At 49.6% G+C, this 24,675-nt stretch overlaps 1 protein-coding gene across 2 annotated transcripts in view; it reads right to left on the bottom strand.

Annotated features, from left to right (window-relative positions):
* LOC118221343 (nuclear distribution protein nudE-like 1-B) overlaps positions 1 to 23,352 on the bottom strand; it is a 28,657-nt gene extending 5,305 nt beyond the window's left edge. Inside the window, exons 1-9 of one of the 2 annotated variants that reach the window (XM_035406320.1) lie at positions 23,217 to 23,352; positions 13,022 to 13,118; positions 8,481 to 8,634; positions 5,744 to 5,892; positions 4,588 to 4,724; positions 4,019 to 4,195; positions 3,024 to 3,115; positions 2,144 to 2,289; positions 1,360 to 1,394 (exon numbers count right to left, since the gene is read on the bottom strand). In XM_035406320.1, coding sequence (XP_035262211.1) covers positions 1,360 to 1,394; positions 2,144 to 2,289; positions 3,024 to 3,115; positions 4,019 to 4,195; positions 4,588 to 4,724; positions 5,744 to 5,892; positions 8,481 to 8,634; positions 13,022 to 13,107 — 976 coding nt within the window. In that variant the 5' untranslated portion in view covers positions 13,108 to 13,118; positions 23,217 to 23,352. The remainder of the gene's footprint in view (positions 1 to 1,359; positions 1,395 to 2,143; positions 2,290 to 3,023; positions 3,116 to 4,018; positions 4,196 to 4,587; positions 4,725 to 5,743; positions 5,893 to 8,480; positions 8,635 to 13,021; positions 13,119 to 23,216) is intronic. The other variant, XM_035406319.1, reaches the window with a different exon arrangement.
* Between the last annotated feature and the right edge of the window lie 1,323 nt (positions 23,353 to 24,675).

The following is a 24,675-nucleotide window of genomic DNA, read 5'->3' as shown; positions in this document are numbered from 1 at the left end:
GTCCAGCTGAGCTCTGAGGAACTGTGCGCGTGTATTTCAGTATATCCACAAAAAACACCCATGGGTTCATGTTTGGCGTTTGGTTCAGTTTGGTTCACTCTGACTCCAGTATGATTCACTCTGACTCCACTTTGATTCACTCTGACTCCAGTATGATTCACTCTGACTCCAGTATGATTCACTCGGACTCCAGTATGATTCACTCTGACTCCACTTTGATTCACTCTGACTCCAGTATGATTCACTCTGACTCCAGTATGATTCACTCTGACTCCAGTATGATTCACTCTGACTCCAGTATGATTCACTCTGACTCCACTTCGACACTCGGACTCAAGGACCACCATTCTCAACAAACATAATTCTCTGTGAATGTAAGCCTTGCAGAAGGCAGCGCAGGCCTTCTCGCAGTTTCCCAAGGGGGCACTATTGAGCAACAAGCAGCTGAATATCCTGCAACGCTATGAGAAATGATATGCCACCGTGCAGACTCTGATCCAGGATGGTACAGATCTTTGTATTAAAAATGCAACCTGTGAAACCCGTCTGACTTTGAGATGTTGCCTTTGAGAGAAGATACTTATCGAATCACAGCCAATTCATGATTCAATTATCAGAGCAATCCAATCTAATGAGCAAATTCAGCTGGAGGGAAAGCCGGATTGTACAGGGTATCAACAGGAGTCTCATAAACTTCTGAAACAGGATTATAATCATCGCCAGTGTTTATCATTCAGCTGAAACCCTCAATCAAGAGGGACTCGCGGTAGGCTAATCACAAGAGCGCTGCTGGAACTTCATGAAACACAGCAGATTCCGTGCATCCTGATTGGCTCCTGACCGGGTCATAGGACCGTAAGGCAGCAGCCACACCCACTAACCAGGCAAACGCACACCAGCGCAAGGTTAAGAAGCCGGGGGGGGGGGGGGGGGGGAGAAAAATACCACCACCCAGCGCTGTTAGTCCAGATGACAGTCTACTCTATGGGTCACCTGGTCTAGCGTATGAAGGTGGGGGTTAAAGGTCAGGAATGATAAAGTAGGGATAAGACAGCTGTGACATCACAATGCTGGTAGAAAACAGAGAGGGGCTCCTCCAATTACAGCGTACGAGGGAAATAACAAACAGAACAACAGAGATGGTGACTGTGAATAGTGAATACTGACTCGCAATACTTCTGGGATTCCTGCGGCCAATATCAGCAAGCAGTAACCACCAATCACCAGAAGTGTTGTTTCACCGTTCTCTGATTTTGTACCAGTGTGGTGATACGACGGCCGCACACGTCTTATCCGCACTTCACTACGCCTGTTAATGCTGCATGCGTGTGCCCCGCGTAGAGGGCTTCGGATCTTTACCCATAACAAACGCAGGGAAAATGACCCTCTCTCTCCTGCTGGGGGAAAAAACAGAGGGTCTCAAAACACAGGCCTGCCCATCGTCTCTCACACACACACACACACTCCCGTCGGCACACGTCTCTGAAACCAACGTTTCAGCTAGCACCTCTGCGCTAGGCTAAAACCCCATCGGTTCTCACACGGCTTTCAGATCACAACACTAACCCTCCAGGGCTGCTACGGTTTAGAGCGCAGATCAGCTATGGATCCGTTTCTACCACACACCAAGCATCAGAGGGACAAAACCCTAATGCACAAAAAATATGTCTGTCCAACTCAAACCTCAGGAATCATTGTACCCGTGTAAGTAAGATCACTGTTCATGGCGTACTGATCCACTAAATATGTACAGCGATTAGCATGTAACAAGCTAATGTCGTTCATTTTCAGTCCTGAACATACACTGCTTTTCCCAATTTCACTGAAACTGCCTTCTTCACTGTAGGCTAATTCACTCTCAAAATAGTCATAAACAATGAATCCAGATGGGTTTCTGAATCTACGCTGAAACATAACGTGTGTAACCTAATAACCTTCACACAGTGCAAAGCTCAAGCTGGTCAACTAGCCTTTCCATTGATAGCTGTGGTGAAATAACAGATTAGGACTGTCTGGCTTTAAGTGAAAGTGACGATGGAGTTCAGCGCTGGTTTGCCCTGCTAATGCTGGTCACGTGTTCCCCGCGCTAAGCGCTAAGCGCTGAAGGTTCAGGGGTCAAGGTCCGTGAAAGCGGGACACTCACGCTTTGTCGAAGTAGGTGGTGTGGAGCGAGTGGGAGAACTTGGCGGCGTTGCTGTTGAGCAGGGTGCCGTTGCCCGCGGCGAAGCTCTTCCGCGCCGCCTGGTCCTTGGCGAAGTTTCGACATGCCGCCAGTTTGGACTCCAGAGCCTGGGAACGCACAGAGACGCAGGGGCCCGTCAGGAACTGGGCTATGCTCGCCTACAACCTAAGAGCTACAGCCGGGGTACTCAAAACTGCCTTCAAGGCAAGTAACACTGCTGGGTTTCATTCCTCCCCTCTGCTCAGAGACTGATTTAAACCTGCGATACCAGGTGAGTTCAATCTCTGGCCAATCAGTGACCTTAATCAATCAATGAACTATCAGGTGGAAATGGAACCAGCAGTACTACTGGCCTCGAGGGCCAGATTTCAGTATCCCTGAGCTAAACGTATACCAAACCATGGGGGCAGAGGGCCCGTTAGGTGACCCTAACAGTACAACACCGACAGACCAGAAGGGTGTACACTAAAATTTTTTACCGACTTTAGATGGATTTTATTTACTGCAGAAGTTATATCATCGCTGTGGGACAAGACTGGAATTTTTCATCACTAATTAAATGGCTTTTCCTTTGCAAAGACGCACTGTAAATACTGATGAAAGCATTATACCAAAACGTCTTCAGCCTGTTCTATGATGCAGGAACATTGAGCGTTAATCATTTTCAGGAATGTAGTGAGCCTTCGGCAAGATACCACAGCGGACTGGAGAAATGGGGGGAAGACTCGATTTGGGAGTAGAGTTCAGGTGTAAAATGCTTGCAGTGCAGGTTGAGAGGCAAGTGCTTGGAACGGTGCAATGGATAAATAAGTAATGGAAAAAAGTTTCCGCAAAGTCTCACCCCAACTTTCCGAAGAAGATCGCCCACGATATTGAGCGCCGATATCCTTGCAGAGGGTGTCAGCGGAGAGCCACCGCAGCCGTTGGCTAGCACTGCGAAATGAAGAGAGAACGTTAGCACACGGGAAAACATCGGCAAACAGGTGGGAAAGTCTGGGTCAGTTCAACGCACTTTTGGACCGAATCGTCATAGATTTTAATGAAATTTGGCATGCTTATTTGGTCTTCTGAGAGACCCATGAAACTGAAATTACCATTGGCTCACATCCTTATTAAGGGACAAATTGGCTAACAAAGTTTGGGTAAATTAGCATGACTCAATGACGTTGATTTATCTACATTACTATAGGCCATAGAGAAAAAGTTTGGAAAAAGCAGAGACACTGCAAGACCTTTTCAAATGACAGTTACTGCTCACCTTGGGCCTTGAGGAGAGGTGGAAGAGCTACAGTGATGGCATTAAGCGTAACGACTTTATCGTCCTCTACTCCAATCCAAAACTACGGCCTGGATTCAGTCAACATTTGTCCTCAACTTTGACTCACAATGCAAATGTTAGTATATTTTTTTATCATCACAAACACAGCTTGGCGAATCCATTTTGGCCATGACTCAACTTCTGTTTGTGAAGTACAAACAGACGCAGGCCTTTATTTGTCAAATGTTGATTGAATTCAGACCTACTTTGTTAGTCTCCTACTATCAAGCTCTCCGGTTGAATACCCTTAAGAGACATAACAGGAGTGGGGGGAATAGGGAGTCAGACAGCTGTCGAACGTGGGTCCCCAATTTTGTCTGAGGAGAGCTGGGGCAGGCTTTTCATCTTCTATCAAATCAACTAATCATAGTCTTCAACCAGAAACTTGATTCATTGAATCTGTTCTGGTCCTGGGCTAGAACAAAAGCCAGTGCCTACACCCACACCAGCCCTTCTCAGATAAGCGTGAACACCCCCCTGTGGTAACAGGACGAGGGGAGGGGAGAGAGTGGACAGACCTTTGGAGTTGGCGAAGGCGTTGTCCATGTTCTTGGCGATGGGCGTGGCCGGGAGGGACAGGGAGGCCTGCACGGCGGAGTCCATCTTGTCGCCGCAGTCCAGCGTGGGCGAGCTGGGCGCCGACATCCTGGTGACGTCGGTGTTCCTCTCCCTCACCGCCAGCTCCTGCCGCAGGTCTGCCGGACGGACGGACGGACGGAAGGAAAACAGGGATGACTGACAGACACTCTCCCGCCTCCTCCGCAGGCTCACCGCCTTTCTCTGCAGTCACCTCAGCTCTCACACCCCACTGCCTTCGCACTGAACGGCCTGCCTTCCTGACGCAGGCCCCAGGTCCCATTACAGCAGAGCTACGGCACTGGGCTCAGCTCCAGGGCCGCAGTCCCCCATCCTCCCTCTGCGTCCTCAGAGCACAGAGCCGCAGAGCTCAGCCCAGAGCAGCTCATCCTTTACCCCGCTCAGAAGAGCGGCGTCGCTAGCAGCACACAGTGGGCACAGTGAAAAGTGGGAGCTGGGCGGGGCTGAGAGGGGGGAGAAACTGCAGGTAGAAATTTGAGTCCGTAAGCACCTCTGGCCTCGTCCTTGAGTCTCTGCACGGAGACCAGGAGGGACTCCTTCTCGTCCAGCTCGCTCTCCAGGAAGGCGTTCCTCTCTATGGCCTGGTTCAGCCTCTGCTCAAAGTCCTCCAGGGACACGATGGTGGCTCTGCGGGTACAGGTTGAATGGGAGAACATGTGACCTTCCACCTGGAGAGCGCATCTCCCAGGCACCGTGAAAGTTCACCTTTCCAGGGCACCTTGGGATGCCCCACAGAGAAGTACCAAAACTCTAAGGAGCTCATGTCCACATGTCCGGGCCTTATAACACTGGTATTCACTCTAGCGCCTAGGAGGGCCCTCGGGTGGCTGGGTTTTGCCTTCACCTTACAATCAGCAATCGATTCAAATCCAAGAAACCACACAAGGTCAACTGTGCTTTCAACTGCTTTAATTGGTCATTTAAGTGCTAGGCAACCATGGCAACCAGCACACCCTGCGGCTCTCCAGGACAAAGAGTGAACACAATGGCAGTGCACCTATAAGAGACCTGTAGCCCCTTCATGTCTGGACTTAACCGAATCCAATTTGATTTAATCACAGCAATGGAACTGAATTGGACAAATGACTGGTGTGGAACTGGGAGACTGGTTAACCAGCAGAGTTCTTCAAAACTCCACCAGCATCAAACACAGATCACCTGCCTCTGGGAACGCCTGATTGGTTCTGCTGTCTGAGGAATGTTCAGCGTGCGGCTAATAATCGACCGCTCTCAGTCTTTCTGGTGCTGGGGGTTCAGAATCCTAGCCTGTACCCAGAATGCAACGGGATGGTACACGTGGTGCACTGCCGTTTTACCTTCGAGCAAATAGCTTAGCCTGAACTGGATCAATAATGATCCATCCGTAGGAATTTATGTGTAAAACGAATTGTGTGCAAGTTATTATTTAAACTGACATTATTAAAAAAGCTTTTTTCCAGTCTTGCTGTTTATTTAACATGGCATTAGAATTGTGCTCTTTATCAGTTACATTTGCATTCACTTGACATTTTTCTTCACAATTCCATACATAAACTTCATCCTGCTTTTTCCTGAATGCCTGTAGTCTTCCTGCGCACCATGTTGTAAAAGTGTGTGTTAATATGATTGTGGACTGCAGTAGTGAGGACGGCGGCGGCGGGCCGGACCTCTTGGCTCTCTCCAGGTCGTCGTTGGCCTGCTCCAGCTCGCGCACGTATTTGTGCAGCTGCTCCTTGATGCCGCGCGTCTGGCCCAGGTCGTCCTCCAGCACGGAGATCTGCTTGTAGCTCTGCGAGTACTGCTGCTCCAGCTTCTCCTGAGGAGGGCGGAGGAGAGAGGGTCAGCATGACAGAGCACGCGTACACGCACGAACACACATTCACACACACACAAACACATTCACACACGCACGAACACACATTCACACACACACAAACACACATCCACACATTTACAAACACATTCACACACGCACAAACACACATTCATACACACACGCACACACACAAGCACACGCATGCACTGATGCACTTCCACCCACACATACATACACATACAGACATACACTACATTTATTTAGTAGATGCTTTTATTCAAAGCGACGTATAAACGTGCATATCATAGTCACTGGAACATACACTTACACAGACACACACACACACACTCACACACACATGCACACACTCACACACACATGCACACCCACACACTCACACACACATGCACACACTCACACACACATGCACACACAGACACACTCTCACCCACGCACATATACATATAGTCACTCACACACACACCAATGCGCACTTACCCCTAGTCATGCATGCACATACTCGCACACAAACGGCCCTGCTCTCACAGTGGAGACAGCACCGCGGTTAGCCTACATTCTCCTAATGTATTTTTCAGAAGCTGGATGGCTCTCTGAAGTGGGCGTGGCCCACAGCTTCAGCTCTCCCCGCAGTCCCACGGCACAGCTGCCTGTCTGACCTGAATCTGCGTGCTCTCTCTCTCTCTCTCTCCGTCTGATCTCAAATCCTCTCCTGGAGCACTTTCTTTTTATCGCCGTTTCATCAGTAAGGCACCGACAGCAGCCAGGTGGGACCTGCTCCACTTTCTGAGCCTCTGGCTGCACCAAGTCCACACAACACATTTACTCCACACACGCAAATGCACTAGCTAATTCAACACATTTACCCACACGCAAATGTGCTAGCTAATTCAGCACAAGACATCTGCCTGCACGTGCAAAAGCGCTAGCTAATTCAGCGCATTTACCCACACGCAAATGTGCTAGCTAATTCAGCACATTTACCCACACGCAAATGCGCTAGCTAATTCAACACATTTACCCACACGCAAATGCGCTAGCTAATTCAACACATTTACCCACACGCAAAAGCGCTAGCTAATTCAGCACATTTAGCCACACGCAAAAGCGCTAGCCAATCCAACATATTTACCCACACGCAAATGCGCTAGCTAATTAAACACATTTACCCACATGCAAATGCGCTAGCTAATTAAACACATTTACCCACACGCAAATGCGCTAGCTAATTCAACACATTTACCCACACGCAAAAGCGCTAGCTAATTCAACACATTTACCCACACACGCAAATGCGCTAGCTAATTCAACACATTTACCCACACGCAAATGCATTAGCCAATTAAACACATTTACCCACACACAAAAATACGCTAGCTAATTCAGCTGGCAAACTATTATTATCAAACCTGATTTTTCTTTATTTAAACACTGCTACCAGGGTGTTTACACTGCACGCAGTGACAACCTCCAAAAGTATTCTTGGCTTGTCACTGGCCTATTGGCACAATGACAAACAGGAATTGTTTAAATATTTCTGAGTAGCAGTACATAGCTTAAGGGCTCCATTCTATTAGACTGACAGGGACTTGGTCACAGTCACAGAACTTAGTCACTGACTGAATGAGGTAACTGCAGGCACTTATTAAAAATATGGAAACAGCTGTGCCCATGCATTGAGTACAGATCACACTCAGTCCACCGCATGAGTGGGAAAAAGATACACTGCGTAGCATTGTTATTATAAATTATGGTTCCGTCTACAGCAGATTCCTGTCTTTGTCCCGTGCCATGACATCATCACTGTGGTATGCCGTGGTAGGTCACACACGGGGCCAATGATTTAAGCCGCTGTGGGAAAACCCAGCGAGAGGACAGGGTGCCGTAAGCACGGCAACGAACTCGTTTGCGCTCCTCCTCGTGCCCGGCGTTCTCCCTGGGCGAATCACGAGACTGGAAACGCACCGCAGTCGCAGGAGGGGGAACTGCGCAGACGCGCAAACAAAACACAGACCTCAGGTCCAGAACGGCGTTCGCATTCCGCGCGCAAACCATGCCGAACATCTGCGGAATTTGCCAGAACGTCTACGGGCGAGGAGTCGGGAGGGGCAGAGGTGGAGGTGAGCGCGTCCCGGAGAGCTGCACGAATGCATGAATGCACTGTGGCTCTGATGCGATTTAGTGTGGGCGGTAGTGTTCCGGAAGGTCACAGAAAGCCGCCGATGGCGGGATTTGAATTACAGACCTGCTCTCCTCCTCCCTCTCTTTTCTGCCCCTTCATCCTGTCATACCATAACCATGCCGTGCTCTTTAACGAGACGGAACCTGGGGCCAACATTTTACATTCAACCACATGGCTCTCTAAAGCTCACCAGCATATGAACATCCTTCAGAAGCAAACACAAGTTCAAGTGCCTGTGCTCCACACTACATGTCCCATAAACTCAACCCGCACCCTGCAAATTCTGCCCGTCCTGCAGGCGCACCAGCCAGGCGAGTGAGCCTGAAGGTAACACGTGCACCGGAGCGAGGGGCGCCTGTCTCTGCCTGCCCACCGGGCGAGGACCTACCTTCAGGTTCTCCACCTCGCTCTTCAGCCTCTGGTTCTCCGCCTGGAGGTCTCGGATGCGGCTCTCCGCCTGGCCCAGCTGCGCCTCCAGCTCCGCCTCCAGCTCCCTGCTGCCCTCCTGGAACTCCAGCAGCTCCTCATGGGCGTCCTGGTAACTGCAGAGAGAGAGAGAGAGAGAGAGAGGGGAGTCAGACCTCCACCAGGGACAGCAGACAGCACTACAATGGAAGGGGGCAACCTTGTTAGCCGGACTGTACCCCTGGGTTACCGAAATAAGACAAGACCTCAACATCATTATACAGAATACGGCCGTGAGACGGGAGGCAGTGTGGAATCTGAGCGTGCGTATCAGGACGTCTTTTCAGAGTGCAACGGAGGGTGTGTTTGAGCTGTAATGGTGTGCACAGCCGCACCCTCTGAACGGGAAGAGAGTGTGCCACAGGCCCTGTTACCAGGGTTTCCGTAAACAAACAGCTGATGACAGCACTGGCAGGGCGGGGTGGCAATTCAATTAGCCTACTCCTAACGGGAAAATGCGACATGATAACTGGGTCACTTATAGAGAAATAAACTGTCCATTTCCTTCTGATAGACAAACACAGACACGGACACACAGGGACACACACGAGTGCACAAACACCCACAATACACACAGACACAAGCGCACACACACATAACACACACACAAGCGCACACACACAACACCCACAACACAGACACAAGCGCACACACATAACACACACACAAGCGCATACACACACACCAGGGCTGGACAGGACAGAGGGTCAGAGGTCATCCTGTTTTCTGACAATACCAGGAAACAAACAAGCGAGATAAAAGTGAGCGTCCAGATAAACACGTCTTCACTCAGGCTTATCAGCGGCCTCTCCTTCCGCCTGCGAAATCACTGCAGGGCCCTGAACCCCACGAGCCTGTCCTTTATCACACACACTCACTCACAGTCACTCACTCACTCACACACACACACACACACACACACACACACACACACACACACTCACTCACACACACACACACACACACTCACACGCATACACTCACTCACACACACACACGCATACACTCACTCACACACACACACACACACACACACACACACACACACACACACACACACACACACACAATGTCCTCACTGTGAGCTTCTGCAGCACAGAGCCCCTCCACACAGTGACTGAGTGAGCAGCTCAGATGTGTTTACTGCACCGGGCCTGAAATGGCCGTTAATGTCACGAGTGACTGGAGAGACAGCAGTCTTTAGACTTCAGGCCTGTGTGACTTACACAGATCCTGCCGCAACCTTAAAGCGCTTTACAGTGAAGACGGGAAGCTCCCATCCTTCTCCATCAGCTCCGAGCCCACTCAGAACGGCCCAGAGTGCAAGAGGGTTTCCAGGTAACAGGAAGCAGGGCTGGCAGGCGGGTGACGCTGTCCCTCTTAATGACCTCAGCACACGCTGCCCGGCCAGCCTCCCGCCACTCAGAATGATGTACCTCTGTGTCTGTTTGGGCGTCCCAGGGAGGGTACGCGGCGTTCGGGGGCGGAGAACGACGGCACAAATCCTATTTATAGATTTAGGGCCAGCGGCCTGTCTGCTGATCTGAGCGGGGGGGGGGGGGGGGGGGCAGCGCTACAGCGGTGGTTTCCTGGCGGCCCGTCCGCACGGACACGGGCGCTGCTAAAAATGGAAGCGCCCGAACGGGCGCCAAAGGAATGCGCTGGGGGGGTGGGGGGGCGGGGGGGGGGGGTGGGCGGGGTCAGAGGCGCAGGAGACAGGAAATCCTTTAAACAAGGCGCCGGCTCCGAGCTGTGGAATGAAGTCACTGGGTATTTTGGGGGCACAGGTTAAAAGGCGGGGAGGGGGGTGGGGGGATATTTCGGTAGGACAGAGAGGGATCTCTGCTTCCTGCATCCTGGGCCAGGACCGTCACTCACGTCCCGGATATCCCTGTGTCTCTGGAGCTGGACTGATGCCCAGCAACCCAACATTCCTATGCCACTCAGTCTCTCTCTGTCTCTCTCTGTCACTCTCTGGATGTCTGTCCATCTGTCTCTCCCTTTCTCTCTCTTTGTCTTTGCCAGTCTCACTCTGCCTCCCTCTCTCTGTCTCTCTCTGTCTCTCTCTCTCCATCTCTCAGTAAACCACAACTCACCCATCACCACTATTCTACACCACTGACCACCAGCACACACTGTGGTACACACACACACACACACACACACACTTCAGCCCTGTACACTAAAGCACTCCCCTGCCCCTCAGAAACACAGTCTCTCTCTCAGCCCCCAGTCCCTGTAAAACACTAAATCCCCCCCCCCCATCCCTCAGAAACACAGCGTCTCTCTGGGAAGTTAAAATACTGGGCAGTCAAAATCCCTGCGGTGTTTGTTAGAGGCGTTGTCAAGCTGAGGTGCTGTTTTTCACACGGCTGATTTATTTATCTTTCTTCAAACAGGAAATTCCTCCATATGTTTTTCTTTTTTTTTTTCTTCCCTCAAACCCCGACTTCTCCCTGGATACTCCAACATGTGCACACGCAAACACATAGATGGAAGCTCTCTCACACGCACACACACACACACACACACACACACACACGCAATATGAAGGGAGAAAATAAGCCTTTCCACAATGAAAGCAGTGGCTGCTGGGAGCCCAGAGCAGCCAGCCATGGGTCAGTGGTGTTTTGAGATGCTGCACTAATGTGGCCGGCTAATGCAGCCGTTAGGGCCCTGGCTTGGGACTCAGAGATTGCTAGCTTGATTCCCTTGTGGCTGTGCCCCTGAGCGCAGTGCTTAATATCCAGCCGTACAACTGGATTGTCTAAAAAATGTAAACTACTTAAGTTTCTGCATGAATGAGCTAATCGCCTAAATTCGTGTAAGTCAAACAATAACCCAGATTTAGAAAGAAGTAGGCTCATTCCTTCAGGGCTGAACATTTCTTCCTAGGAGCACATGTGCTCCTAAGGTAAAAAATTTAGGAGCACACTAATGCATCCCAATTAGTGGATGTGCCCCTAAATGATTTTTCCGGTTATTGCACATCACATTTCAGGAGCAAACGCTCCTAAAACGTGAGCACTGTAGAGCCCTGTGTAACGTTTTTTGGCATGTGTTTCTTCCCCCAGGACAAAAACAATACCCCAGGTTGTGTAAGTCATGAGATAGACAGCACTTTGAGTCAGCTCCAGAATCTAAACTATGTCACCTTCAATGCATTCTAGACTGTTGCTTTCAGAAAATGGACAGTTTTAAATCAGTTTTTCTCTGGATCTACAGGTTTTCTTTATCTCTCCATCAGATCAACACAAAGATATAAAAAAAAACATGCAAGCAAACAGAAAGACACACAGAAATACTCTATGTAATGTGTCCAAGTATGAATGCACCACAACGATCAGAACACAAGCACAATGTTCAAATATTCAAACTCCGAAACATCCACCAAGTATCTCTCCTCACTCCTGTTGTTTTTTCACCCCCATTAATACTCAAATAAAACCTCAGTCCTGTCCACCCCTCCATTACTTTCCCCAAATCCTCCCGTGAACTCCATCTAGACCCCATACAGCACCTCTCAGTAAGCCCTTACACCATCTTTCTTAAAAATATGCTTTGTGAGGACTTATTTCACTGTGCAATGTCCAACATGGCTCAAGGGATCAGTCATCCTTATGTGAACACTAATGGGAAATAGTTTTTTTTCCCCAGCCAGGTTTATGTAACTAAATGGAGGCCTAAGCTGGTTTGGCATTAAGCTGTGCGTGAGAGTCCGCTGTGATCTTTCCCCCGCTGTGGATCACGGGACGTCCTGACTCCTGTGCTCTGTGATCCCTGAAAATCGGCCAGGGCTCGCCCCAGCACAGACAGGAACGGACAGGCCTAATAATAATAGCACATAATGAAAGAGAGAGGTAAAGGAAATGACTTCCTGGTTCTCCGGCTTCTCATCTCTGACAGCAGTCAAGTAAAGGGACTACCATAGAGCTTTTCTTTTCATGTAAGCGAGAGGGGGTCTACTATTTCTGAAAGGTACTGAAGAAACATCCACCCTGGACTTCCCATAAAAGTCCAAACTGGTTGTGTAATCCAAGCATAAAATCTTCACTGTAAGGTATGGGCAGGTTACCTTCAGTCATCTTCAAGAGTATAGCCCGGGGGAATTTCATACATTCACCTGCCATCGTACATACGCCATCTCCAGAGCTTGGCTACATCAGCACTGAGAGCCACCCACAAAGGATCTATGGAACAGACTAGGGATCCCGACTGACGTCAGGATTCCTGGAGTCACAGTCATGGACTTTGCACAGTTGGGTGAGGCAACGTCAAGTATCAAATGCCCTACACGTCAGACGACATAACCGGCATGCCAGGGACGAGAAAGTGGCAAGAGCTGCCGACGCCAAAACAAACATGGAAAAAAAAACAGACATCATCCTGTGATGGCCCAGCCCCCCCCCCCCCCCCCCCCCCCCCCCCAGCAGGCAGCAGAGATGATGTCATCCAGAGACCCACCTGTTCTTGTACTTGAGCGAAAGGGCCTTCCAGTAATCAATTTCCTCGTCTTTCGAGGAGAACTTGGGTATCATCTCTGTGTCCATGGCAAACCAGCCTGCCCAAACAAAGGGAGAAAGAGAATGAGTCAACAGAACATTTATTCATCTTTCTGAGCCCAGATACCAGGATGGATGAGGCACATGCTGGCATCCACATGAGTCTGAAAGACATTTCTATGCTTCTATAATTAAAATATTGCATTTGTGATTAAAACTTGAATCCACTGAACACACACTCTCACACACACACACACATAAATACAGTGTCTACCATTACATTTCATCACTTACTATGCAAGTCATCTTATGCATCCATCAAAGCAGCTGGGAACTATGAACTTAAATCATTCCAGACATCCAGAACACTTTGTAAAGAAAGTATTACACTGAAATGGCTGAAATAAATAATGTGGATTAAAGGCGATGCTTTCACATAAAGGTTTATGAGCACACAGTCAAGAGCTGAACGCAAAAAAAAACAATACTGAAAGACACAGGATTGGGCTGCAGAGTGCGGGGATGTGGCCGCAGCCAATCACAGAGAGGAACGGCGTTTTCACAAGGCCGTTGCCTTCAAACGCTCTAAAGGAATACAACAACAAGAGCCAGCAAAAGAAAAGGCCTTTGACAGCGGAGATGCGCGCGGCCCGGTCTCTGCGCTAGTGGGGAAGCCAGAGAGCTGAAGAGGAGACGGCCTTGATCTGACAGCGAGTCGCACAGCTTCCCCGCTCGTATACATCCTGCCCGTGTCAAAGGAGCCCAGATCACAGAGGCGCGCGTTCCCCCGCAGCTCGTAAAAAAAAGGACGCTCCTGGAAAAGCAGGCCTTTAAATCTTGTCAAAGGCTCAGCGCGTCACGGATCTGTCCCTTCCTTCACCCCGCTCTGCCCCCCCCCACAAACCCCCCCCAAACCCCCCCACCCCCTCCCCGAGCTCCTGAAACCAGGTGTTTCTGTGGGGGCACACCGTATAGCCCAAATACACACACGTGCTCCGGCAGCTGCCAGGCTGTGGCACAGGGCTCCATGCTAACGCCTGAAAAAAGTACACGTGCTCTGAAATGATTCTTCCAGTCAGCACACATCAAATTCCAGGGGAAATTTTCTCCTAAAATGGGAGCACTGTAGAGCCCTGTGGCAGGTCGGAGGTATATGTCTGAGCAAGTATGCACGTTTCAAATAGTCTCACACACAAATGTTCTTCCAGCCTAATAAATGAAACATTTGAATTCTGGGGTAGCTGCCTCCCACCCACCCCCGAAGCAATGTGACTCCAGCTCGCTCTGTGCCAACAGCTGAATCACGCAAAGAGCTTTGCATTTGACAGCAGGGACATTTACATGCAGGCAGGGTTCTTTTTAAAAGGACTTTTCTGCTTTTTTATATCTCTCGTTTAGGATCATCCGCCACGTTCATCGCTGGTTACCTGTGCTTTGGATTCAGGAGAGCACAGACGGGCGTGCGTTCTCCTCCCAATCACCTCACGCCACGCCGAGCGGCTGCTCCTTATTGGTTCAGCAGACCGGTCCAGAGATGGATCAGAGGACAACATTTCCCAGCAAATATACAATGTTCTCACCGGAATGCTTTGTCAATGTTACAGCACAGGCGCTACACTGCAGCACCACATTGTGGAAACATTTTGTGTAGGCTGGGCTTCAGCATGCGGACTGTGGTCTCCCGATTATCCAGGGCGAGGCTGAGTCAAAGCCACCACAGCCCGCCAAACCCCTCCCTCCCTGGGCCATGGTCCTGCCAATTACGGCTCTCTCTACGAAGCAGCAGCGCGGCCCGGACCCAAAGCCGTCCACACACTGGAACAGTGCCTTCACAGGATGAGCCACCCAGCAGCCCCGGGGTCAGCAAGTCTCTGAGTCTCTCCTTCAGTAGCGCTGACACAGACGACAAAGGTAAACAGCGAGCGTTTGATGGCTGATCCGAGAAATGGGCCAGCGACGCGACGCCTGAGCGATCGAGCGATCAGGCACTGGAGTAAGAGACCGCTCGCTTCCTCCATGCTGAGCCGGCGGCGTCCTCTTCAGCTCACGTGTGATTTGCCAGGGACAGACCCGCGCTCTCTATCTACGGTTCAGAGATAACGTGGTCCTGCCAAAACGGGCCACTGGGCCCAGGCACTATCTTCTGCCCCATTTCCCCTCCTGTGTGTGTGTGTGTGTGTCTGTGTGTGTGTATGCGTGCGTGCACATGTGCGTGTGTGTCCAATGGGAGCCCCCCACTCCTCTCAGCCCTCATCCCCATTGGTGGGCTGACCTTGTGAGTGACCACTCAGTGAGTAAGGCAGATTCACTGGCTCTCTTCTGAAAAACCTCAATGTTTCTATTTTTTTCTCCTGCATGCACCTGGAGGGTCACATTTCAATGATTATCTGTTGCTGTTGTGGTGGTTGCTGATCATGTATAAAGAATATAATGCTGAGACTGTAAACTGTAGCCCCTCCACTGAAGTAGAAAGGGGCTATAGAGATATGCTCAGCCTGTGCTGTTAACTGTGTCTGTAAACCACAACACAGGCCACTCTCATTAAAATGCCTCTCTTCCAATAGCTTTGATTCTTTATGCATGTGCTCATTTGCACACACACTCACACACGCACACAGACTCACACACACACGTACACACACACACACACACACACACACACACTCTCTCACACACACACACACACACACACACACACACACACACACACGCAGACACGCAGACATGCAGACACACAGTCTCTGTTCATTGTTGTGTCTGTGCGGGACGTCTCCACTGGCTCTCTGAGCGCCCCGCGGGTGAGTTCGAGGTCCCTGGACACTGCAGGCATTGACTGGGATTTACAGTCCATTGGGGCCAAGTGTGGGAGAGACAGAGAGAAAGAGAGAGAGAGGTAGAAAGAGAAAGAGAAAGAGAGAGGGAGGGAGGGAGGAGAGGGGATCGATGTCATTAACCATGCCTGGCTGCAGCCCATGCTCAAAGCCTCGCTCTGCTCTCTGAAGCACCAGAGCAGTGCAGAGCCGGCGTGCGGAGCGGATAAAAACAGCGCACACCGCGGCTCGCCATGACCTCATCTCAGCCGTCCCCAGGAAACTTCCCACTCCGAACAGGAAGCTGTGGCACACACGGGCTTCCCCTCACCAGCAGGGTGCTGGGCTCAGTTCTCACTCCCCTGCACAGGCTTAGTCCACTTGCACTGAACACAATTATACACCAGAAACATGTTACTGGAACACAGCAGGACTGGTATTGCGTGGATAGACTAGTGCAGGGCTGCCCAACCCTGTACCTGGAGATCTAGCATCCTTGTAGGTTTCCATTTCAACCCAAACAAAGCACACCTCATTCAAGACCTTGAGAAATTTTAGCTTGAGAAGCTGATAATTAGTAGTCAGGTGTGCCAAATTAGGGTTGAAATGGAAACCTACAGGACGGTAAATCTCCAGGAACAGGACTGGGCAGCCCTGCACAAGTCTGTGCACTCTTTACCGGTCCTGCTGGAGAAGTATGTTCCAGAGACATGTTTCAGATATAAATGTGTTCAACATAAGCACATGCCCTGGTCCTGGCCCTGGACTAAGGTTGTGCAAAGCAGAGCGGCTACATTAAGTACTAGTGACAGGAGACTGGGGCTTCAGTAGCCCTTATAATGGGCATAGCACTACCTAGGGCTGTCAATCACTTACTCGTGTGAACCAATCAAAAGACCGCCCGCATGGCAAAGCCCTGCGATTGGCTCAAATCCGTGACACACTAGTAATTCAAAGTGGCTTCACCCATCCTGAAGCCCCACTCTCCCTTAATGAGGTCGGGCTGAGAGTTCAGATCTACACAACACGTGCCACGAACACACCTGAGACAAACAAACGAGCCTCAGGCCCTCTCCGGTCCAGGGTACGGGACGGCCGTAAACACCTGGCAGTGACTGATAACCCAGTAACCGGAACACACTGCCTCAAACCGCGCAGGGAACACACCTGCTGAGGCTCTGCTGCTATCAAGAACAGACACAGCCACACTTACGGGGACACAGCCAACTTACGGGGACACAGCCAACTTACAGGGACACAGCCAACTTACGGGGACACAGTCCTGGGTTTAGGCTACACGTTTAAATGCAGCTCTGATTCTGTGTGCTGTGATGCTAATGACAAACAACGTCAAGTTCCAATGTACACTGTCAGACACGGCAACAGTAAGATGATTGAAAATGTAATAACAATGATCAAAAAGACACGGGGGGGGGGGGGTAATAAGACAACCCCCCCCCGGGTGGACGTAAACTGTGGCCTGCGTGATTGTGCCATCCATCACTCTGACTCTGCCATTATGGGGGGGAGGGGGGCTTAGAGGCGAAGCCCTGAATGTGAAATCCACTCTGGTTAGGGTTCACAGGCGAGACACACAGCGACAGGGCAGGTTTAACACAGACGCCCGTCCTAAGCCTGATCCCAAGGACTCTGGGGCAACGACACCGAGCGTTTAAATGGAGGCCCCTCCCACAACTGAGGACCGCCCTCTTTAGAGTTCACATGCACGCTCCACAGCCAATGAGATCATGTTTCCAGATAATATACAAATGTCTATGCAAAAACCCTGAGGCGCACGCTCCACATGCAAAGTCCACAACTACATTAAGTGTACACTATGCTTAGCCTATGTCTTTCCTAAAACTAAGGCCCATCAACATTAGGGTAAACATTTAAGGGACATGACTACTCATTTTGTAGTTTAAATGTACGCAGTTTTGATCCGGTGCCTATCCTAAATCTGGCATTTACTCTGTTTCGGATTTGTGTGTAAGCGGCGGGATTACACAGAGTGTTTAAATACACAGTATGTGTCTCAAAGCTGAGGTCTGCTCTCCTCAGGGTGTATTTGTGAAGTCTTGTGATTACACAGTTACGGTGTAGACAGAGGTGCCCATCTTGGCTGAAGGTGAAATCCACATTCTTTACATGCAAAGTGCCAAGTACCCATTTCGGGTAACTGGGTGTCTGTGGGGATACCGGTGTCAAAGCAGGAGTCTGGTTGCACCTCAGTCAGAAAACTGCGGCCTCAAAATCCCAGGAAGAACTGCAATGCCTACAAGAATATGGACAGGCGGGGACCTTCTCAATGGCAGAGAGGCACAGGCTGACAGCACAAGGGACTTTCTGGAAGCGGAGAGACGCGCAACCTGAGGAATTATCCTCAGCAGATTAGAGGGATTTCCAGCACATGGATTAGCCAATGATGGATGGGAAGTCATGGGAGGGGATGGGATGGTCTACTGCTGCCTCTGCATGCGAGTCCACAGCCCTAACCATGACCCCGCTTACTCATAAAGGGGAGTGGCCACAGGCTTAGAGGGGGCGGAGCTGGGTACTGAACCCCAGGCAAATAAGAGGCAACTTCAAAGAATTCATGAACCATTACTAGGCTGAATCACTCCCATTAACACATAGGCCCCTATGTCCCACAGCGGTGGGTATTTCAGCTACTAAATGAATGGCCCACACTGGTGGGTCCTTTTCATTTGGCGTGCCGACGCTTCCCACCCTCTCCCTCAGACCCGGGGGTCCCTCGAGCAGGCAGGGAGCGAGGACAAACAGGTGAAGGACAGGTGTTCCTGCATGCGGCCAGCAGGCCCCATGCTGAAACGCAACACCAGCGTCCCTGCTAACCGCACCTGTGCCCGGCTGACTGGGGGTTTTTAGCTCGACGCCGCTCCCCAGCAAAAAGTGCTTCTGTCACGCTAAATAAGCAAAAAAAAAAAAAAAAAAAACCTGAGAAACGTCCAAGATGGTAGCCACTTCCTGCCCAGGACGGACAGAGACAGGTTCCATGGTGCAGGACAAACTCAGTGATCCTGGAAGGGCTCTACCTGCACCCTGCACGCCGCAGGGCTCCTTTCCAGAGATTTGCCTGCCGTTTGCAAAGAGGGGAGGCTGGAGTGTCCTGCCAGACTGAGCCGAGTTCCATTAAGCACAGCGCACCCGATGCAAAGCCAGCTGCGCCCATGGGGGAAGCACAAGTGCACGGCCTCCATGTTAAATTCAGGGAGGGGAAGCTAACCCTCGCCTCAGCTTTGACGCTGTATACTTATTCAGCGCAGTGGTAAACATTACATTACATTACAGGCATTTAGCAGAAGCTCTTATCAAGTTCGACTTACACAACTTTTACATTGCATCCATTTATACAGCTGGATACATACTGAAGCGATGCAGGTTAGGTACCTTGCTCCAGGGTGCAACGTCCTACCTGGGAATCGAACCTGCGGCCTTTCGGTTACAAGACCAGTTCCTTACCCATTAAACTACACTGCCGCCCTGCCAACCCTGTTCCTGGAGATCCGCTGCCCTGCAGGTTTTCATTTCAACCCTAATTTGACACACTTGACTGCACTAATTAGCAGCTCAGCAGGATCTGCAGCTGTTGAATGAGCGGTGCTTTGTAAGGACTGTAGCTCTCCAGGAACAGGGCTGATCACCGCTGATTCAGAGCATTAGGGGTCACTGAAGCCCACGCAGAGGGCTGCAGACCGGAATGGCTTCGGAAAGTCGAGCAGACTTGGCGGTGCGAGCGCCTGCGCTCCACTTCCTTCCTCTGTTTCGGACGACGCCGTACCGTGCCTCACTACGAGCGTGGCGGGGGGGGGGGGGGGGGGGGGGGGACATGGTCACGGAGTGAGCAGTTACAGCAGGAGTCAGAGTCCACAGGACATGTTAAACAGCTAAACAGCCACTGCAACCATGGCAGGAGGGGGGCATCGATCATAAAAGGAAAAGCAAAAGTACAATATATTTTATTTAGGCTATTTTTTTTTTACATTTTCCCCCCACTCGTCTTACTAGCAAAGACTGCAAAAATGACGATGACAAATGGCCTTGGCTTACATGAGGGCTCCACAGCACCACAGTGATGTAGCATCACTGATTCATCACTGACCGCATCTCCTTCAACTCCCAGAGGTGCAGACAGCATTTAAGGAGGGCAGCTCTTTTCTAACAGGTGCCCACCCAGAGGAGTGCGGCGTACTGTCTTTAAACACGCTGCTTACGTGAACCATCAAGACGCATATCAAATTGTGCTCCTCACAAAGGGAAATTCACATCATCACATGAAGTCAATATCATTCATCTCTCACATAAAGTCAAATATCACTACCATTCATAAAAGTCAACATTATCATCACTCTAAATGTAAAGTCAATATTAATCACCGTTCATCATCTCCATGTCACTCACAGGGCCTCACAACTGTGAGCCACTTAGCGTCGCCTCGCTGTGGAAGCTAAACTCAGAGCAACAGCAGCTTTAAAATAGCCTCGGGTACGGGGGGATAAAAACAGACCCGTGGCCGCTGTATGGAACCCAGGGACGGGGTGATTGAGAGAAACAGACGCTCGAGACACAGAGGGGGGAGAGGAGGCCGCTCTGTGGAACTCTGAGACGGGCGGTCTGAGAGAAACAGCTGACTGTGACGTAGGGGAGAAATGCCTCTCATAGCAGGCATAGCCAGTGAGCCCGGAGGAGAGGTGGGGGGGGGGGCCTCAGCCCCTCTGCTCCCGAAAGCAGACGTACGACATACCTCAGCTCCGCAATGACGAGGGGTTGGGGGGGGGGGGGGGGGGCACATTGCCGTTGCCATGGAGCTTCCGCCGATAAATACCCCTCCCTCCGCAGCGCTGGTTTGTCTCCGAATGAACCCTGCGCGCGAGAGGGCCGACGAACGGCCCGCAGGCCGGGAGCACGATGAATTATTAACGGGGGAGAGGAACAGGGCGCACGCCTTACGCTGAGAGGAAGAGAACCCAAACGAGCCGAGCGCTAATGCGTAGCCCAACGAGGAGACAACACGTGGTGCTGCTGTCACTCCCCTAAAAGCCCCAGAACTGACTTTGCGGGTCAGTACCTTCGCTTGCGCAAACGTGCTCACATGATGCAACGGTTGCATCACCCGAGAGGAGCCCCAGAAGAGGGGGGGAGGGGGGGTTGGAGCGTGCTGGGAAAGGGATGACCTGTCCCGGGCCCATCTGGCCGGCGTTAGCAGAGCGGAGCGGGGCAGGGCGGGGAGGGGAAAAAGTGAGCAGGCTTTCGCCTGGCATTTCCTACTGGAGGCTCTCCTGCGCGTTATTCGCAGAAAGCGGTGAGTCATGGCGGTGAAGAGGCATGCTTTAGGGATGAGACTCGCTCCCCGTGCCCCCCTCCCCCCTCCCTCCGCTCACGTGTGCCCGGGGCGGAGGGAGATAGGTGAGCCCGTGTTCCCGTCGGGGGGCAATAGCCGGCAGGTCAGAGCTCAGGGGCCACCTTAAAGGGCCACAGACTGCACAGCGCACGCCAGCTCACACTCAAACAACACTGCCTGGAGCTCCGCACCGAGAGCCAGCTTCAGAAACACAACCGCCATCGTGCCTGCAGCTGTTCACACTCAGCTTGTGGAGGAGAATGAATCAGTCATGGTGATTATTTCAAGAGCACTTGTGACTAAATAGCCTTCGCATTGTTTCAGAACTGCATGTGGTTCCCAGTCATCGCTGGCCACAGGCTATATGCGTCCAGAATCTGCACAACACATCTGTCTGAATCACATAACACTATACTGTATGAGTTTATAGAACGTCACACATCCACAAACCTCAAAAATGCTTTCCAGATAATCTGACTCTGTTTGCGAACTACCAATTTATAGCCTAAAGACAGCATTAGTGTCGAGGGTCAATTACACTAGAATAAACACTAGCTGTACCGACAGAACGGAGTGCACATAAAATGGTTTATGAAGCCATGTTAGATATGAGACTTTGGCATCCAGATTCACAGCTATAGGAATGGGAATTCAGCCAAGACACCACGTAGGAAAACCCTACTCTTTCACCCCAGATCAATACTCGTTAGCCACAATTATACCCATCATATGAATATAAAAAACAGTGCAATTCAAACCACAGGAACAACCCATTTCTTACGTGGATTATCGATATATGCTCAGACTAAAGTCCAAATCACAAGGCAACCCATTTTTTTCAACCTCTTCATGTTGAAGATAAAACAAATTGATATGTAAATTTGTTCCAATCTAGCCGAATAATTTCGTTGGTCGTGTCTTGTGGTTCTAACACTGTGGTGTCCAAAGAAAATCTTAGGCAAAGAAAAAGTAGTAAACGGAAGCACACGGAAGCACACGTATATAATTAATCAATGGCCGAGAATGCGTTTTCTCGCATTGCTCAGAGCTGTTACGGGACGCGACGAGCTGTTGCTAGCTCAAACAAGCTATTTTTATCTTTTAGTCCAAAAGAAATGAGACATCTTTGTTATCTTGGGGTGTTAGTTTGACAGCTAGTTGATAGTTGATTGCTAACTACTACTATAGCCACTGAAAAACATGAAGTAGCTAACTAGGTAATGTGTAATGTCAAAACTGGGAACATATTCATTTCATTGATTACGCAAACGTTAGGTCCTTAAATCTGACAGGTACCCATCTAAGAACTAGACTATCGCTTTCTTTAGCAGCTAGCCAGATAACGTGATGCCATTCTACGCAAATAGCTATGAACGTTAGTTAGCTAGCTATGTATATCGCACGATTTATTTAGTAAATCAATTGTTAATAGATAACCGACAACAGTGTATAACCAGCCATACATCCTGTACGATAAACAGCTAGCGATAATAGCTTGCTAACAGGCTAACTTGGCCTTACGCCAGACGCTGCTCACGCGTGAATTGAGCTTGCTAGAAACACCTAGCAAACGATAGCTAATCCCACAAATATCAATTGTGGAGATGGCTAATTCTGGCATTACCCTTGCGCCCGGTAGCGCGTTCTCAAACAGCACAATGCTGTAAAATTGGACTGATTTGGATAAAATTATACGTTTAATTTTAACAGAGTGATTCTAAACACAACAAGCTAAATGTTTATATTACCAACTAAAATAAAAACTATGACTATTCAGCTAGCTTTTCAGTTAGCGAATGTAATACCGAGGTGCATGACACGTCAAACTGAAACAAGTCGGCTGTCAACAGATACGGCGGCGTCGTGTCTTCTTTCAAGCTAGACAGCTGAAAAATACGACTAACAACATCATAGGTTTTACTCTTTTTGATCATTAAATAATCACAAAGCCAAAACAGACATATTAATATATATTTGTATACAACCTTGTCATTTCCATGTAGTGTATCCGCGTATCCCGGTCTTAATACATTCCCGTCGTCTCCTAGCGTTCACTAGAAATAAAACTGCAGCCTGACTCCAGGGAGTTACAAGCACAGCTTCCGGCACACTCGAGACCACGCGATGACATCACCCAAACGTCATCGAACCTCCTATGATGACGCAATCACGTATTGTTTACTCAAATCCACTACAAATGCAAGTCGTCAGCTATGCTCAACCTAGATTTTGCTCCATAAGCCTAAACTAATGCAGTCTCACGTACTGTACAGTGCAAGTTTCTCACCAAGGTTTTTGTAAGCACCGAAACAAAATTGCGTTCATAGTCAGATTCATTTCTAATTTTCAACTGCAAATGAACAATTATTGGCAATGGATATAACATTTGCTATGGGAATGCAAATTGTGACAGTGGCTCTACTTAAGCAAGTCAACACTTTAATTAAGATACCTCAAATAACAGAGCAAACAGGTGCAGTTGTGCTTGGATTTCTCTGAAAATCATTTTTAAAAAAACGTGTTAGTGTACATACACAGCTGAAATCAGGAAACTATTTCATTTGTGGCAATGAAGACAGCAAAAAATGTCTTATTGGTGCCTTTATTAAATCGTAGCAGGAATTAAGGAGTAACGGACCTTGTCGTGGCTCATAGTCCACGACTCCTTGATTCACCCTGGCATAAAACAATATCCTCAGTGCACAGCTACAGTGCAAGTGGTTTGCATTAGCCAGACCTTTGTAAACAGCATGTGTGTTATGCATTAGCCACCCTGCCCACCCAACACAAACTCAAAATAGCACATCTGGGATACGCTGTGGATTGGCATGTGTATCGTCATCGCCAAACCGCGCAGGCTACATTTACTGAGCTGTGCGCTGGACGGCTCCTGCCAAGGGGACTATAATTACGGTAATATGAGGAATGCAGGCTCCATGTGAATTCAGTTTAGTTTCCATTCAATTTTATTTGTATAGCTCTCACAAAGGGCATTGTCACAAAGCAGCTTTACTGAGATTCGGGCCTGAACCCCACAAGATCACATCTAGGGCAACAGTGGCAAGGAAAAACTCCCTGGCGGGTAATGGGAAGAAACCTTCAGCAGAGCCTCGAAGGAATTTGTTTTGTAATGTTAGGTTGCCATTGAAAGAAACAAATGTGAATCCGTTTATTACATTATTTTATAAAAAAAAATGTGCTTGTGTACATTTAGTTGGATATCGCAACTTACAGGCAACAGTTCTTCCAGTGGCCACCAGGGTGCAGCACTAGAACATTGTACAGAAGACAAACGTGAAAGACATTGAGGATTTGGAACATGATAACATGGCTTTTATATTTTAGACACTAACATGTTAATTGCAGATTTAAATTGAGGACACAATGAGCATGTGGAGCATATCGCTCAGTTTTCCACTGACAGAGAAGGCAAAAGAGAAAAGA

The sequence above is a fragment of the Anguilla anguilla genome, chromosome 2, assembly GCF_013347855.1.
Source record: "Anguilla anguilla isolate fAngAng1 chromosome 2, fAngAng1.pri, whole genome shotgun sequence".
In the NCBI taxonomy this organism is placed as follows: Eukaryota; Metazoa; Chordata; class Actinopteri; order Anguilliformes; family Anguillidae; genus Anguilla; species Anguilla anguilla.
This window is presented reverse-complemented; position numbering and strand designations above follow the sequence as displayed.